General features: G+C 38.3%; 3 protein-coding genes across 4 annotated transcripts; 2 read left to right on the plus strand and 1 right to left on the minus strand.

Annotated features, from left to right (window-relative positions):
* The first annotated feature begins 616 nt into the window (after window positions 1–616).
* LOC110861081 (SEC14-like protein 2) lies at window positions 617–2,500 on the plus strand. Its single transcript, XM_022110192.2, has 7 exons — window positions 617–777; window positions 865–940; window positions 1,018–1,061; window positions 1,373–1,487; window positions 1,571–1,768; window positions 2,013–2,093; window positions 2,169–2,500. The coding sequence occupies exons 1-7, from the start codon at window positions 658–660 to the stop codon at window positions 2,423–2,425; spliced, it is 891 nt and encodes a 296-aa protein (XP_021965884.1). The 5' UTR covers window positions 617–657; the 3' UTR covers window positions 2,426–2,500.
* Window positions 2,501–2,895: 395 nt separating this feature from the next.
* On the minus strand, window positions 2,896–8,521 carry LOC110861105 (trypsin). The gene is made up of 10 exons (XM_022110216.2): window positions 8,242–8,521; window positions 8,062–8,155; window positions 6,848–6,944; window positions 6,658–6,770; window positions 5,084–5,196; window positions 4,776–4,955; window positions 4,617–4,698; window positions 4,177–4,271; window positions 3,486–4,056; window positions 2,896–3,153 (listed from the first exon to the last, which is right to left on the minus strand). Exons 1-9 carry the CDS (start codon window positions 8,288–8,290, stop codon window positions 3,854–3,856), a joined length of 1,026 nt encoding a protein of 341 aa, XP_021965908.2. The 5' UTR covers window positions 8,291–8,521; the 3' UTR covers window positions 2,896–3,153; window positions 3,486–3,853.
* Window positions 8,522–14,604: 6,083 nt separating this feature from the next.
* On the plus strand, window positions 14,605–17,182 carry LOC110861110. 2 transcript variants are annotated; one of them, XM_022110222.2, is made up of 5 exons: window positions 14,605–14,736; window positions 14,878–14,965; window positions 15,043–16,297; window positions 16,506–16,642; window positions 16,712–17,182. In XM_022110222.2, the coding sequence occupies exons 2-5, from the start codon at window positions 14,885–14,887 to the stop codon at window positions 16,868–16,870; spliced, it is 1,632 nt and encodes a 543-aa protein (XP_021965914.2). In that variant the 5' UTR covers window positions 14,605–14,736; window positions 14,878–14,884; the 3' UTR covers window positions 16,871–17,182. The 2 variants fall into 2 exon arrangements, with proteins under 2 accessions (XP_021965914.2, XP_035716804.1); XM_035860911.1 differs by having other exon boundaries at window positions 14,607–14,730.
* Window positions 17,183–17,982: the final 800 nt, after the last annotated feature.

A 17,982-nucleotide genomic window follows, 5' to 3' on the forward strand; every position in this document is an offset into this window, starting at 1 on the left:
TCATCGATAAAGTTGTCCAGACCTCGGGTAAAAATTTCAAATTCCAAGTTTTACTCGTAATTATGTATGCATGTACATACATACGTCTGTACCTATGCATGTCTACCCGATTTTTGTTGGGGCAGAATTGCAATTTTTGTTGTTGTTAACACATCGCATTTTATATAAATATCCAGTTTTCCATGCAACTAACAGGGTGGGGTCGTTCGTAAATTATGTAACACCAGAGGAGGTGGGGAGGGGTCTCAGGCTCCAATGATATCGTCACGATATTATCGTGCATATGATACACATTCTAAAGGGGGGTCTAGAAAATCGCGATTTTTGCGCTACCTAATCTATGGACGGCCCCTTACCGTCCTGTTTACTTGGACGGTGCGGTTACGAAGATGTCAATCAAACGGGTTAACTAATTAATTAAATTAATCAAGTACTCGAGTTTGTAGACATGACATTAATTTTATTAACCAGACCTGCAACAAAAAAATTAATTCACGTCACTCCCGATCACTGACAAATCAACGAGTTTATCGCTAAATTAAATATGCTAATTTGTCGGCAGACTTACCTATGTACTTATCTACCTCCGGCCTCCTATAAAATCAGGGAGCAAAATCTCCAATAATTCAGTACTCTCTGAAACCCGAGAATAATAAGATGTTCAAGACAATCGTTCTATTATCCTGCCTGGCAACCGTTGCCATGGTAACTTCTACAAAACTACGCACCGAGGATCATACCAGGTTAACTGGAGAGCAAAGGGCCGCATTAGATGAGGTATTTGCAGATTTAGTTAATTTTAGATAATTAGATAATTTCTGATTACATATTTGTCATCCTAATTATTAACTCTTTAATTGATAGCTGATGAGAAGAGTTCTGCCCAAAATTAAGGAGGACTGGGTCAAGGATGAGTTGTACATTTTGAAATTTCTTCGAGGTAAATTTCATCCGTAAAGTTGCTTATATTATTCTTGATTGACTATTCGTAATTTTAGTCTTTTTAAAAATTTTCAGCCAAAAATTTTAATGTAGACGATGCCGAGCTATATTTTCTTGCGGTAGGAAAAATATTCCAAAATTAATAATGCAGTTTTTTATGTATGTTAAGTAATTAATTAGCGTAGTCAGGATACTCAAAAATTAACCATAGTTTAACCAAAGTTTAAAAACTAATTTGCCAAGTTTAACAACAGTTTAACAACAGTTGACAATTTTTTATGCAAGATATTCGAATTTTGTCAGAAATTTAGCCAGGTTTATTTCGAAAACTTCGAGTAAATACAGAAGCTTTTCAAAAACTAAATTCATGCCAAACTAAAGCTTTCCTAAATTTTCTTACTAAAAAAATTACGTATTTTCTAAAAAATAGCATCTCTCATGGCGCGACGATAACAGAATGAGATCCATTTTAACCGAGGACTTTTCCGATATGAAGAAAGATTATCCCTACAAGTTGGACGGTTATGACAAACAAGGGCGACCACGTGAGTGATAACCTTGGAAAAATAGTTACGCATGCATAAATGACACCCAAAATTAAATAAAAAATCTAAAAATCGTGCTCCAGTTTTGATCACGGACTTTGGCGAGTGGGACTTGGACCGTGCGGCTGAGCGTGGTGAGATTGACCGGGTTCTCCGCTACTATGACCGCATGTTGGAAGAAGCGGAACAAAAAGTGCTCGATTTGCAACATCAGGGAAAAAATATTACTCAATTCACCTGGCTCATGAATCAAGATAACAAAGCTACCGTTAGTTTTGCAAGTGAGTCAATTCGAAAATTGCAATTTTAAAAATTTGGAAAAAATAGTTAACACTCAAAATTTGATATTAAAAAATACACGTTTTCGTCCGTTTCAAGCAATGTACGCATTTCGTTCGTCCTAAAATTTTGGATTGCAGTTGCCAAAAAAACTGTCGATAATGTTTGAAATTTATGTTCTCCAAAAAAAGTCCCAAAACATTTTATATTCCCAGCTTTTTATTAAAATATTTTATGCAATTTCAGTCGCCCGGTGTTACTGGCATTCCGCTAACACTTATGAGAAACAACATCCCGGCGCCAGTTCCAGAGTCGTGTTTATAAATTGTAAGAAAATTGGTGTTACATAAATTTAAAAATTGTTAGATTTTTTTAAATTTTCGCTTCTTTTTTTATATATAGCTCCGTCTCTCTTTTCCCCGGCCATGTCTGCCATGCGTCCCTTATTGTCGCAAGAAACGAACGACATCTTTGACAACTACGGAGATGAGAAGGAGTGGAAACCCATCCTCTTGGATTTGGTCGACCCAGAACAACTGCCCCCTTCCTACGGGGGAACGAAGGGAGGCAAACCCAAAGTTCTCGTGGGAACGTTTCAAGGAGACATGAATAAACCGGGGACTTGGTCCTGGCCGAAGCTTTTCGGATTTAGACAGTGATCCGATTTCTTACGTTAAATACTTGTTAATCGAAAAATATTGATTAAAAAAAAATATTGCTATTATTTAAAAATAGTGTTGATTGTCTTAAATGCTTATTAATTGATAAATACTGCTCATCTGATATGCATATCTACCTACATACATATTTATATGCATTAGCAAAGTAAAATAAAATTTTGAAAATGGGAAACTTGTATTTTCCAAATTCGCATTTTCATGTATTTCTTGAAACTTCAAAGATTATTTGTCGAGTAAATGCTTACTTACTGGCCGAGAATTTTAAGAGAAAATTTGTGCAAACATTTTTTTATACCTGTTTCATTGGTAATGATTCCAACGCGTCGCGAATACCTGTGTTGATATACACGTCATTATGAGTTTGTTCATGTATGCAAATTACATACATGCAAATTACATACATACGGCATACATACATGCTTGATAATGAGTGACACGCAATTATTAAATTTCAGCTGGAATGAAGTCAATTTTAATTTACACATGTACTTATGTATCACTAAATATACGATACCGAATCGTATTTACAAGAGAAGAATATTAGAAAAAAGAGCTAAAAATAAGAGAATTTAAAACTTTCGACGAAACACACTTAAGCCCAGACGAAGCTGAATCCATCCCTGGTTACGCTGTGATCCGTGGTAAATGTGACGAGGCAAACACCTCCCTGAATTTGAATTGGGGATGGAACCTCTGTTCCACAAAATCTGGTTTAAAATTAAAAATATTTAATGTAAATCCATGAATTTTTGGGATTAATAAACTTATTTATTTATCAGTCTTTGTATTTGCCATAAAAAACACCTGCATGAAATTGTTATTTTGCATGCATAAGTTCTTACATGAATGAAATTATGCAGGAAATAAGCGGTATCTAGCGGACAATTGCTATAATTAAATGTAGATAGTGCAAAGGGTGAGCCGCTAGGTGGCATCCATTTCTAACATTTCTTGTACATAACTTTGGGTGGTTTCTTACAGGGCAGGAAATTTAGGAAAGTTTCAGAAATTCCCCACCAAATTCTCCCTTCGTACTCACCTGGCTCGTGGAGTGTACATAGCGTTACTCCAGTCGAACACGGTTACTCCGTCCATATAGCATGACGAACCGTTCTCGACATCCATCCTGGTGAAGGCTAGGGTTCGGTCGGCAGGCTGGGTGGGGTTAACGACGACCAGAGCGTTTTCTCTGTTTGTGTATTGGCCACCATTTTCTGGGTAAGAGTACCTCCCCGTGGAGTTGGACATGCTGGCAAACCCGGTCAAGGCGGGGGTTGAGGCGGCAAATCCAGAGGAAAAGTAGGTAATGGCGAACCCGTTGGCGCCAAATGTGGGTCCAGCAATGAAAGTGATGAGGTACAGGCCACCTTCGATGGTAAAGTCTTCTCCGACCGTGTTAAGGTCAAATTATAAGCCTGGTCCGGCCGCGGAGTATTGGGTGACGTAGATCTTGTCGTCCCAGAAAAGGCCGGACTCTTGGAGGCTAATCCGTAAAGAGTTGAAGGGCGTGTTAATCGTCCAGACGCACCTTTGTCGGTAAAGTATGGGGGATCCGAAGTTGAACTTGATAGAGGCAGAGGATGCATCGATACGGCCGCCGCAGGTGGTGACTATAGATAGAAGAGGGGGCAGGATGAGACAGTTTAGGGATATTTAATACCGAGGTGCGTATGGAGAAACTTTGGGGATCTAAGGATTTTGCCAATTTATGGCGTGTCGAATTTACATACCTTCGACAACGGGTTCGGGATCTTCTGCAGTGGGGGTGATGGCAGTTCGTATCCATTCCCCGTACCAGGAGGTTTCTGTGTAGACTCCTGGGAATCTATGCGTAGGTAGTAAAAACATTTATGTAAATATGTATAAATTCAAATCAGAGGTCTTTGCCGGCGATCTGACGCAATTTCCATGCCGCTGATTAATCTCCAAAATTAGCGCCCACCCCAAAATTGGTCGGCGCCTGATTTTAATGTTGCAATTAATTACGCATTTAGAAGCGTGGACCAAATTTGAAACACCAGCGTAAAATGGCTATCAATAAATTTCAATTGCAGAGTTGTGATTCACCAAAATTTAGCACATCGATAGATTGGGACTTCATATTGCATGGTATTGAGAAAAATTAAAAAAAACTCTGGTGGATCTTCGGAACGAACCATAAAATACTTACCCTGGTTGAGCGCAACCATGTCCCCATGAAACAATCCCACAAAGTGCCTTCTCCGCTCCGCAGACAATTGGGCCACCAGAATCTGGATGACAAAGTATTCACATTATCTATTTAGGTTGATGGGGTGAGGTGAAACCTTAAATTAAAATTGACACCCACCCCCTTGACACGCGTCCTTGCCAGGTTCTCCATAACAGATCATGGTAGATGTGATATCTCCGGAGTACATGGTGTTACAAGCGGTATCATTGACATGCGGGACATCCACCTTCATGAGGACGGAAGACGCTATGCCACCACCCTGGGCAAGAACACCCCATCCAATAACGGTGGCAAAGGCTGCAAAAATTAGTATAATATTAGAGACTTGCAAATAAAGCTTTTAATGAATTAGGGTTCTACTGGATGATGAAAAATTCGAATTTCCATCTGTGCATCACGAAGAACCTTAATTACTGAGAACTTACCGGTCGGTACAAAATTAAGCCCTGGGAGGACGACTGGCTGTACAACGTCGTTGAACTCAAACGGAGGTGTAACTTTCATGACGGCAATGTCGTCCATATTTGGGATTGGCGTGCTGCATATTTCAAATCATTTATATATTAAATTTTTGTCATGAACAAAAAAATGGGGAAATATTAATGGCGACCCTAAATGACTGAATGGGATACCCTAAATACTAAACCCTACGTTGGACTGAATGGCCTACCCTAACTTGCCAATAACCATCCTTATTAGCTCACCCTGCGTAGCACAGGAGCTATTGAATTCCTCTTGTCCGTCCGTCCGTCCGTCTGTTAACGACCTTTTTGCATCAATTGCTGCTAATTAAAATGTACCAGATCCATTTTATTATAAGGTAACAGCACCATTGGTGTCTAACAATTGGTAACACAAAATGATGCGAAATAATTGGTGGACGCGATGTACTACGCACCAATTGGAACCAAATTATAGAGTTTTACACTTCTTTTGTGAATTTATTAGGCACCATTGGTGCAAAATTATGTACATCCTGATTTATATTGCAGGGTGAGCTACTTCTAACGTTACTACGGTTTATTTATCTTAAACTTTACCCTAAGGTCCCAATATATTTTAATAACTAAATTATACATACCAAATAAAAATAAATGAAATTTACTCAAAATTGAGTAAAAAGAGGATGACACTACCAAAAGGTGAACATTAGACAACGTTGTACACAATTTACCCACCCGTTGCACAAATTTTACGTACATAACTTTGGACAAAATTTTGGAATTCCAATTTTTAGAACGGTTGGATAAATTGTATCTTTTGGTTGTGTCATCCACTTTTTAACCTTGAGTAAATTTTACTTATTTTTATTTAGAGTGTATGTAATCCGTTCACACAAGGACAAGAATCAAATTAGTTGATTTCTCTATATAATTGTCAAATAATTAAAAATCAGCATATTTGTGAGCATTTAATCAGACTAGGATACATCTGCAGAGATTTCAATATCTCTGATATTTGCAAAAACGTACCTCTTCGGTTTAAACTTGAACCAGGGAGCCCAAAGAAATGCAAGTGAGCCCTTGTTGTTGACGAATTTTTGGTTAATTTAAGAATCAATTCTGAGAAATGGTCTTAATAAATTATAATCGAGATGCAATTACCTAAAAAATGGTGTAAATCAACTATCAGAACCTTAGGGTCGAGATTCAGTTATTAGCTATTATTTTCGACCTGTTAGGGTAGGCCATTCAGTCCACCGTAGGGTTTAGTTCTTAGGGTATCCCATTCAGTCATTTAGGGTCGCCATTAAATGCGACCCCAAAAAAATTACCTACACGAAATTGGTTTTTATGTATGTAAACGCCATCTGGCAGTCAATTCTTATAATTAAATGGTGCTCAAATGGTGAGTTACTATATAGGTGACGGAAATGTCTCACACCTTACGTTTTTTGTAGTTTTCTTCTGCAGAAATTCTGCAGGATAGTGCAGAAAAGGTCGAAAACTAGTTTTTTCACCTGTAGATTTCATTATAATCCTATTTATTAATTTCCTACCTTCCGTAATTTGGGTGAATTCGAATCTCGACGACTTGTCTGGTCTGCTCAGTCCCTTCAACAATGTCAATGTTGTGATCTCCAGCGACCAATGTATAGTCGATTGGTGCACGCTAATTTATACAATGTTAACTTGGTAGCCAATTTTTTGATAATTTAAATACGTTGAATTAAGTGAGTTTTATTTTACTAAAGCGCAATGTGCGGCCGTAACTATCCATTCTGCATTAATAATGGACCCTGCGCAGGAATGAGATGCCCGGCGAATGTCGACAATAAAGGGAAATCTGGAAGGGAAATTTAAATAAGCATGATTCGTCAATTTATGTACATATGCATTTATTTTTGGGATGTATATAAGGTTTTCTTTCTTGGATGACGCGTTCATTTGATATAAAAGTTTCACGTTGTCATCTCACCTTTCAATATCCTTAAATGCAAATTTTCCTGAAAACTTTATGAAATTTAGGAATCTATATTATAAGCTGGAAATGTTTGTCTGCAACGAAAGTGAAAGTAATTTTCCGTGACGGAAGTGAAAGTAGAGAAAGTTAAGTTTAAAATGGCGCGACAATTCAAATTAAATTCTTAATTTAAAAATACCCTCAGATGGCCACCGTGTGACAACCACCCCCATATCACCACTGCCACTGTCTGATAAGCACGCCCAGATAACCACCTCATGATAACCACCCAAAGATAACCACCGCGTGAAATCACCCCCAGACAACTACCTCTTGACAACCCCCCCAGATAATCACCCGCTGATACCCCCCCCCTCTCTTCAGATAACCACCCCCAGATAATCACCACTGATAACCACCCCCAGATAACCACCATTAGGCAACAGCACAGGTTCGCCGAATTGTGATACATCAGGACTGGGATGAGTGTCCTGTGCTGTGCTGTGCGCACAGCACAGGGTCGACGACGGTTCTTTAGGGATGGTCATCCTGAGTGGTTATCTAATAATACTTAATAATAATAATAATAATATCTATTGCTTGGCCACTGTAATTTACAGTAAAGTTAAAGTGAAATGGTCAATTGCGGAACATTTACTTTCAGTACCCTTGATTCTGGACAACAGACATTTCCAGCTAATAATATAAGATACCATAAAAAAATTAATTCTGTGGAGTTATGCACAATCCCACTCAATTTTGATGAAAATCAATTAAGCTGCCGCCCGGCGGGAGACGGGCTTATACGCTAGTTTTAAAATAACTGAAATTTATTCTGCATAAATTTATTGAATAAAACTCCACCAGGATGAAATACGTAACTATGGTTACTTATTTGCAATTATAATTGCAAGTCCATGCATACTTTTGCATACAAAATTTACTATACTTTTAAGCAAAAAAATAGGCGGGTCATCCAAAAGAACCTTAATATTATTACTCGTTCCTGTCGGCTTCGACTCCTCCCACAATTTTCCCGTGGTTTAGACCGGTAAAGGCGTCTAGTTGGGTCTGCTTCTTAGGTATGGCTGGAACTTCAATTATTTAAACAATAAAATCTCGACAAAAATAAATTTATGTAAATATCTATCTATAATTATCGACTTAGTTAAATATGTACCTGAAGCCAGAGCGACTAGTGCGAGAACGATGGTCACCAGATGATTCATGATTGTGCTGTCTGTACATAATGCGTAGTTTCATACATATCTCGCAGTTTTATAATGGAAAATCTAAAGGCTTCGAAACCATGGGGACATTGAGGACAATAGTGCTTATCGTAAGATAATGCATAAACATGTAACACTGCAAGAATGGGGAAATCCATATATATTCTTGTGGGGAAATTGTACCCGGTGTCCCCCATGCTTCCGCAGCCACTGCATTTATCAATTGCATCCCGATAACTGACACCTGCGTGATCATCGAGGTCGCTTGTGTAACTAATCTACCCCAAATGCGGTAACAGTGCGGCATAACCATGCCTACATAATTGTTCCAAGATAAAAGTTATGCAATATGTATGTCAATACAATCCAGGTGGGTATTTTTCCGTGAAAAGTGATTGATTTATTGATCGGTCTAACGAGTTCACAGTAAAAAAACATGCTCTCCCACTAATGAAAACTATGTATAATATACTCAATATTATAGTAACATCTATTTGTACGAGATCGAGATGAAAGATCAGATTAGTTACATACGCAAACATTCTCACTAATGACGCAGATGTCAAACGCAACAAATTTTATTGATAAGTCCAGAATGCGGGTGATGGCCGATTTGTCATTCCTTGGGCAGATTGTATTTAATATGTTACTTATTATCATTATACATTTAAATCTTATTATTAATAGAATGACACATATGTGCATAGATACGTACAAAATTGAATACAAAGGTTGCAAAGTACATATGTCCAAACTAAACTGTAAAGTAGTAAGTTTACGCATTGCACTTTATTAATTATATAATTTAGTGATTTACTTCGAAAGCAATAATTCTAAGAGAGTTTGAATTTGTACATACTTATATGCAAATTTAGAAATTTTTGTACTTATTCTGTGCTGCAAATGGACATAAAGTACGCATATGTACATATGTATCTACAGTCTTAATTATTTGCAATTAGGAAATCAATCGTGTAATCGACCACGGTGTTAACATAAGTCATAAAAGTGCTCATTTTAAAGTAGTAGTACGATCCGACAAAGACTTTCAGCGGTCGTAGCGACCTCGCGACCTTTCTCTGTCTCAGATGTCCGCTCGCAGCAATTATGCGCTTAAACTTTTTCGACTCTTCATACATTTTTGCGCATGCTTTGATGCAGTTTCTTTCAAAGAGGAGGAACATCACGAGTGTGATAAGAAGCATGCCCAGAAGACCGCGAGGAATTGAGTCATGCATCGATATTAACATCACGTTGATGGTAACGTGACATATCAAAATCGCGTTCTGTCCGGTTGGCCATAAAACCCGGGAGTAACAGATACCATTTATTTATTTAAGTATGTAATCCTGAACTTATCGAGCAAGATTCAGTGTTTCGTTTGCCACATGCCTTTTTAGCACAGTAAGGTAAGAAATGCTAGAAACAAACGCCATCTAGCAACGACCGAAGATATAGCGGCGGGAAGTACATATTGAGCTTCATGCATTTCTTGCAGGTTAAAATTGCTTCAAAAAAACACTTTCTTGCCACTATTTCTTGCAAATGGATGTTATGACCAAGCACAATTTTTCACTTCGCTGCTGAATAAATTGCGAATTACGATGCGAAATAAAATAAGCGTTGTCGTGACTACGCTCATTGTATCCCATATCATATCCGCCTATGGTTTGCATTTTAAAATTGAAACCCTTTCTTCTATGAATTTTTAATGAATAAAAGAGTATAATTATGAAATACAATCCATAATTACACCCTCATTTCTTCCCCCAATTATAAATACGTACCAGTTAGTCTCGCGTTCATACTAAAAATATGGTTCACAAAATTTGCATGCGTCTCCATCTTGGCGAATATATCCCAACACACGATTGTCGCCCCCGATCTGGAGAAGAGATCGATATACATTTGCATAATGTCCTTGCTCTTCATCTCCTTGTAGTTGACCTTTGTACAGACCACGGCCCTGTAGAAGGTATCCATCGTCGAAACTAGCAGCATCCCCCAGAGGACCGTGATCCTCCATGATTTCCTCGTCACGGCCAAATTCCCCTCTTTCGTGGTCACGAAGGGCAGCGAAACCAGGAAATATCCCACGTTCAAGAGTTCTGTGAAGGATTCCGTCCAATCCCGAGGGACCAGAAGGTGACGAACGTATCGAGCTAGGGACATTTTTTTTCAAGAGACAATGTTCCGTGTGAAGAAGTTTGGGAAAGACTAAAATTAAAAATTAGGTCGTCCTGGAATTTTCATATTTTGGAGTCGGGTTAATTCAGCATTAACCTTATGCGTAGGATTAATAATCCAAGGAAACAACAGATATAATAAACTTGCAGACACAAAGTGTGTGGAGATGCGTACTCGAGGTGCATCTTTTTCTAGAAAATTTTGTCATTTTTGGTTTCGACGAATTGCGAATTTTGACCTCGTAATTTATGATCTTAAGTTATAATCGTAATTTTTTGAAGTTCCCGCCCCAAACTATTTGGATAGTCTAAAACCGTAAAGAATTGGTATTTTTTATGTACTTTTGACAATATCATCGTGACCTCTTGACCTACAGTGTTTGTCAACAACTCCCAATTTCGTTTAAAATTATACGTCGACATCCGAAAACAGAACAGTTTTCGTGCTGACAGACAGAGAGACGGACAAATCGATCGCAATAAATACGCTTTACTTCGTTCCACTCGTTAATAAAACGTAGGCATATTTATTTACTTACTTGATAATTAAATTTCTGGACGGGGTTAATAAATATTATTGAGAAAAATAGCCTCTGAAGGGGATAATAATATTTTCACGTAAATTGTTTATATTATCTGCTTAATTTATCTTTAATAATGTCAAACCTTATTTTCTTCGTTTTGGGCAGAAAAAAACAATTGCTTGCTATTTAATATTAACCAGCAGGAATCCGATTACGTCGTACGTAATCCGATATTTATTTGCATAATTTATAAATTTCCTTTGCTAAAAGTTTTAATTTCCAGCGACCTTTAAGTACTTCTTTACAACCCTAGATACGTACATACATACTTAATGCATAATTTAAATATTTACATACTTACTATACATGCGTACAAACTTAATGTATATTTTACATTTTCTGCTAACTGACATGATAAATATGATGCCTAATGTTTGTTGTGATGTTCTCTTGAACTTTTTTTTATAAAATTTGATGAATTTTACATTTTATTATTTAAACAAATTGGAACAAATGAAAAAATAGCCGTTTACATGTTTTTTATTCGCAACTTTTAACTTCAACGAATCACACGAAAACAAATAAAAAATAAAACTATACTAAATTTGTATCTTGTATAAAAACAAGATTTAATTATATCACTCATTTACTTACGTGTAAAGTTACACCCAATCACTCGAATTATTGTTGAAGTATTGTACGCCTTATGTACAATTCTCTAGGTTATTATGACCCATCCCATAAAGTGTCATGTTTTCCCCGGTATGCACATTATTCAGCGGTTTGTACTCACCCCCGAGGTCAACCGCCCCCCCCAACACAGCCGTTGATCGTGTTTTTCTTCGTGTTTCGCGTGCCAATGATTTTTAGAGCAAAGGTGTTCTTCAAATCAGAAGAATTCCGTTGGCACGTGGTATTATTCACGGTGTTGCAGCTTCCTACCGCAATTTCGACGGCAACTTGATCATCCTTGTCAGCCATGTAGGTCAAATCGGAAACGATGCTGTTGTAAACACACTGAATTGTCTCTGTGGCACGCCCACAACGTCTTTCTAGACTTTCCCGTCATTGTCTCACATTACCCCACGTCTCATTTTCCCCCGTTTTGACACCCCCACCCGCGTACTTCAAACGTACACGACAATACCTTTCAATAGAATAGACACCCCACATGACAAAAGTCATTTTTCGACATTCGGCACCTCCCACACGGTCATGGAGTCATCGCACGTCGAAATCATGGCGATTTCTGAGATCCCCATCCAAAAATACGTCTAAAACGGTGGAAACGAAAAATTCGACACCTTTGACCATTGGCGTCATCACCGTGGCGCCGTGACCTAATGACCTACAACGTCCATCTTAGACCTCATCCCGTCCCCAAAAATTAGAAACACGTTGGCGCAAACCGGATATCGAAATTCGAATCCGTTCTAAAGTTATCGTGGATACAGACGGACGGACAAGACATTTCCATAAAGGGGTATTCACCCCTTAATCACTAGCGGAACTAAGGGTAGGCAGGGTAGGCATTACCTAGGGGCCCCCGCGCAACTGGGGCCCCGACATTCCCCGGAATTTGTATAAATTTGTTCCCTCTCGAACATTGGGGAAACTGGGGACAAGCGTTGCAGAAGGGGCATAATAAAATCAAAACAAATTTAATTTCTGTGAAGGAATTCTGTCAAATATCTATATTATAATTTCCATTCCAAAAATTCTTAGATGGGAATGGGAATTGCCACTCGGCTTAATTCACTGGTTTCCTTTATTTACAGGAGTAAATTTAAACCACTCAAATTCGCTATGTATTTTTCTATAGGTTTTGCGCGGAAATCCAGTCTTGATTAATAATTTTCCATGTTCTAAAATTAACAATTTTTTTTACTTATTTAGCTCAAAAAGCATTAATTAAACTACTGCAAAATCTGAACTCTGTGCTACCAGCCAGCTCTACCCTCAATTTTGGAAGTTATGGTTTTAATAATATATAATTTTAAGTAAACCTTTGTCGTTTGACCATACGGCGAAAAATTACCTTCTTAAAACCACAAAATGTCCCTAATCTGTCAGGGACAGGGGCCCCGACGTACATTTGCCCCAAATTTATAGTTCCGCTACTGCCCTTAAAGTCGGTCTAATCAACGGGACAAAGTTAATTCATATAAACTACATACCGTTAAACAGATTTCAAAATTTATATATTTTTAATTTTCAATTTCTAGTCAATTAAATTAATACAAATAAATAATGAAAAATAAGAATTTCAAATGGTGGCTTTGAGCACGTGCACGACCCAAGTCCAACTCTCGCGGGAAATTCAATTCATTCAGTCAACATATGACGTTGGCCTCAGCGCCTAGCACCTCATGCCACAGCACCTAGCGCCTAAATAAGTGGGCCACAGCGCCTAACGCCTAAATAAGTGGGCCGTAGCGCCTAGCGCCTACTAAGTAGGCCACAGCGCCTACACTCAGCGCCTATGGGGTAAACTGAGATAGTCAGAGAAACATCGGTATAAAACAAGGGAATGGACCCGGGGGAATGTGATACACCAAAATGTCGGGCTTTTCATGCTGATCACGAATATATAAATTTTTTGACCGGCAAATGTAAGGTCACAAAAAGTCAAGATTTTTATGCATTTTTGGAAGTTTCAGAGACTTCCAAGTTGTTTCACTTTCCCTAACGGCGGGAAATTTTTTGAGGTGACATGAGATCTTTAGGGCAGGATAACACTTATAGTTTTTGTCGTAGAATATTGAACTCAAATTATTTTGCCGCGAAGAGGCAAATTTATTGGGCATTGCTAGAATATTGGGGAAAAGTGTGTCAACTATTATCGTAATTATGCCCCATATTGGGGTATTGTTCGTAGTTAAGCGAGCGAAGCGAGCAGGTTAGGTTAGTTAAACTAGGTACGCTGAAAGCGTTCCTATTCTAGCTAGCCCTCCTAGCTATGTAGTCCTAGCTAGCAATCCTAGCGAGCAGTCGTAGCTGGCAATCCTAGCTAGCAGTCCTAACTGGCAATCCTAGCTAGCAGTCCTAGCTGGCAATCCTAGTTAACAGAAGAACTAGCTAGGAGAGCTAGCTAGAAGAACTAGCTAGGAGAGCTAGCTAGGAGTGCTAGCTAGAAGAACTAGCTAGGAGAGCTAGCTAGAAGAACTAGCTAGGAGAGCTAGCTAGAAGAACTAGCTAGAAGAACTAGCTAGGAGAGCTAGCTAGAAGAACTAGCTAGGAGAGCTAGCTAGAAGAATTAGCTAGGAGAGCTAGCTAGAAACTAGAAATCTCAGCTTACCCCAGACATCTAACTTTACCCGAAAAAAATCATCCCCGTATTTGAGCTATATATGACATTTTCTATAATTTTGCCAGTCTCCTATTGATATTTCTGACTTTCTCAATTTACCCCACAGGCGCTGAGTGTAGGCGCTGTGGCCTACTTAGTAGGCGCTAGGCGCTACGGCCCACTTATTTAGGCGTTAGGCGCTGTGGCCCACTTACTTAAACGTTAGGCGCTGTGGCCCACTTATTTAGGGGCTAGGCGCTGTGGCCAACTAGGTAGGCGCTAGGTGCTGTGGCCTGAGGTGCTAGGCGCTGAGGCCCGCCACATAGTCAACATGTGCTCTCGACAAGAATTAGAATAATAAAAATTCTTGTGCAAATTTATTTCCTGTTGTTTGATTTGAGATTGAGACGTACGAGAAAATATTGATCTTAGATATTCAAGGTGAAGGTAAGTTAATTATAATGCAGAATATAGTTCTTAACTACGATTTGTCACTGTTTTTTTGTTTGAAAAAATGTACCTACCTACATTTTGCATTTTTAGTAAAAATTTTTTACTGAATTACTTTAAAAAAACACTTTTAAACAGGAAATTTATGGCATCAACTTCGACTCTAGCAATGGAATCGCAACCGGAAGTACAAACTGTGGAACAGATCGCACTAAGTAATCCGCTCGTAAGCCCAATAATTTTAGACGTAATGTGTACATTTTTTAAGTATACTACTCTCTAATCATTTATCGAATTATGCAGATTTTGACGCAAATATTAAAACATGCCGAAATCCCGTTGAAATCTTGTCGACTCGTGAGCCAATTTTGGAACGAAATGGTTCTCTCCCTGCCAAATACGAGACTAGCATTAGCATTAGACCTGGATCCTAATCCTCACGAAAAGCTAAAACGCAGTAAAATTCCATTTTCCGAATTGTGTTCCTCATTAGTAGACGCTCGACTTGTGAAAAGTATTATTTGTCTCGCTTGGACGAGGACGGATTCTTTCGTACCGAAACTAATCCAACTTTGCGACAAATTTGGCGACACCGTGGAAATTTTGGAACTCAGCATCGCTCATGAAACCAGTCTACAATCGGTGTATCAAGTTCTGAAAAATTCCTGCCCGAATTTGAAACAATTGCGAATTTGTGGCTCATATTTCCAGAGTTCAACCGATCTTATTCCAGCAGGAGAAATTATGCCGGTAAAGCAAAAGTTGACATTCTTCAAAGTCACATCGACACGAATTTCTGCGCTTCTTACCAGTTTTATTGACGTGGTTATCAACGCCTCACCAAATTTGAAGGGGGTCACTCTTCAGTTTGGATTCTGTCCAAATTTGTCAAATTCCAAATGTCTCGAGTCCTTGACAATCGCGCTGGATGACGTTGGCTCATATGGCATCGCCCAAGCGAACGATAAGCTTTCAGATCTGATCCGCAATCTGGATCAAGTGAGCGACCAACTTGTCAAACTCAAACTTCGCCAAGTCAACAATGCCGGACCGACCAACTTGGACAAGACAACGAATTTCGAAAAAACTCAATTCCGCTTGCCCAAGATGTTGAAACTCCAAACGTTCTGTAACGACATGACCGACATTTTTCGGTGTGACGATCTCTTGCCAAATGTCGTACCCAATCTGAAAAGTCTTGCGATTGGGAAAGCATTTGAAAAAGGGAAATGTCTTGATGAAATTTTGCAAAATATTTGCCCCTCGAAGAAGACTTTGACAAACCCAAACCTGAAGAATTTGGAGATCGGGGAGTTTCACGACCCCAAACTTTTGAAAAGATTGGTGACTGCGTTTCCGAACGTGGAGGAGTTGAAGATGTACGCGTTCAACAAGACGGATTCCCGAGGGATGAAGAGCGGCATGGAGTTGGGCGCTGTGCTCAAGGCATGTGGGGATTGGAAGGCGTTGAAACATTTGGAATTGCGTTTGCCAAAGTATCCAGAACCATTTGGGGATATTATCAAGGCTATCTTGAAAGAAAAGGAACTATTTAATCGTAAGTTGTCTGCTTATCGGTATAACCTTGCATAGTAAATAAATACATATGCTAGTGTCAGAATTTCCCTGGAAAATAATTTGTTTTGAAGTCAAAGCATTTATGCATAAGGTTTATTTATAAATTGACTTGATCTCATTAACCTTTGAAAATATATTCTTCATTTTTAGACATGTGAATTTATAAATTTCTCTTATCTAAATTGCAGAGCTTAAAACTTTGATCCTTGTGACGTTCAACTTTTGTCGAGAGCCGTACGATTTGTCAGAGGACGAAATGGATTTGTTCAAGCAACTCCTCATCGCAATGGGTGGAATGGACCGGGTCAACATTACCGAGCTTTGTGTGAGTCAGGTTTTTATTCGCTGAAAAGAATAATTATGTTTAACACGATTTTTTTAAATGTTTACACAGTTTACCAAAGAATCGGCGGAAAGTATTCACGCCTTCATGGCGCTGAACGAAATGCCCGTGTACAAGTTTTCTGTCGTCGAAGTCGTGCCAGAAGAGACGGAGATGACTGGGATGAAGACAGCGACTAGGATGACGAATAATTGTAAGATTATGACATGAGAGAGGGGGGGGGCAGCCGCATGGAATTCGATCTCGCGGATGATTGGCGGGCGTACAGCGATAATGACAGCGATTAGTTTCATTTCAAGCGTTTCCAACTTTTTGTAGCATGTAAAATGAAATGCTGTTCCGGAAAATTTATAAAATAATAATAATAATGGAGTAAAATTGATACTCCTTAATTAAAGTGTTAAATAGTTAATTATATTTGAAATTTCTCGGAATTTCTTTTTATGTTTAAAGTTTAAAAATTTTGAAGTGTTTATTAATTTGTAGTGAATTAAAATGCGTCTAATAAAATATCTAGTAAACCGGAAATACTAAAGATTTTGAAGCACTAACGATTTTTGACTATTAATGATACAAGTTGATAATTACAAGTTAGAGTAGATGGGCCATGCGTGAAGGATGTGATGAATAATTTTTATAATTTTTGCCCCAGCAATGTGCCACTTTTGTATGTCTCCACTTAAGTTGCCATACATATGCTTTATGAAGAGTCTGCCACTCGAAATTTCCACATATTTCCTAAACACCTACATATGTAAATAATTCCTGAAATTTAGTGCGTTACAACTTACATATGTACATAATTTGACATTTTTAATAATACAAAATTGGGGTGGGTTTAGAAAAACGCTGATCTCTTCGAAAAATAGAAATTAATCACAAGTTTAACTTGTGCCCTAAATTAGGTCACAAATGTTCAAAAAGTTTGAGAAGTAATCCTCCGTAGTATTTTTATAGTGAGGGTATTGGTTATTTCTTTAGTATCCTTAGTATCGTAAGATAGATATCTAGTTTATGAAAAAATGGGTCAGGTTTAGCAAAAATCGTATTATGATTATCGTAGGCATATTGTGAATTCTCGAAGTAAACGGGACAGATTTGATTTGAATTTCAGCCCGCCACCAATGTTAATCAAGTGGGCACGTAATTTTGGCACGTAGAAATTCTGTCCCGTTTACTTCGATGCACCGCAATAGGTTGTGACGTGATTTTCAACGAAATGACTAAATCTTTCCACGCTTTCAAATCTCGTAACCGTCATAAGTTACTTTACGATACGAATAATACTAAGATAATCTGTGTATATGGTAATATAAATCTAC

Source organism: Folsomia candida, unplaced genomic scaffold (assembly GCF_002217175.1).
Source record: "Folsomia candida strain VU population unplaced genomic scaffold, ASM221717v1 Fcan01_Sc037, whole genome shotgun sequence".
NCBI classification, from domain to species: Eukaryota; Metazoa; Arthropoda; class Collembola; order Entomobryomorpha; family Isotomidae; genus Folsomia; species Folsomia candida.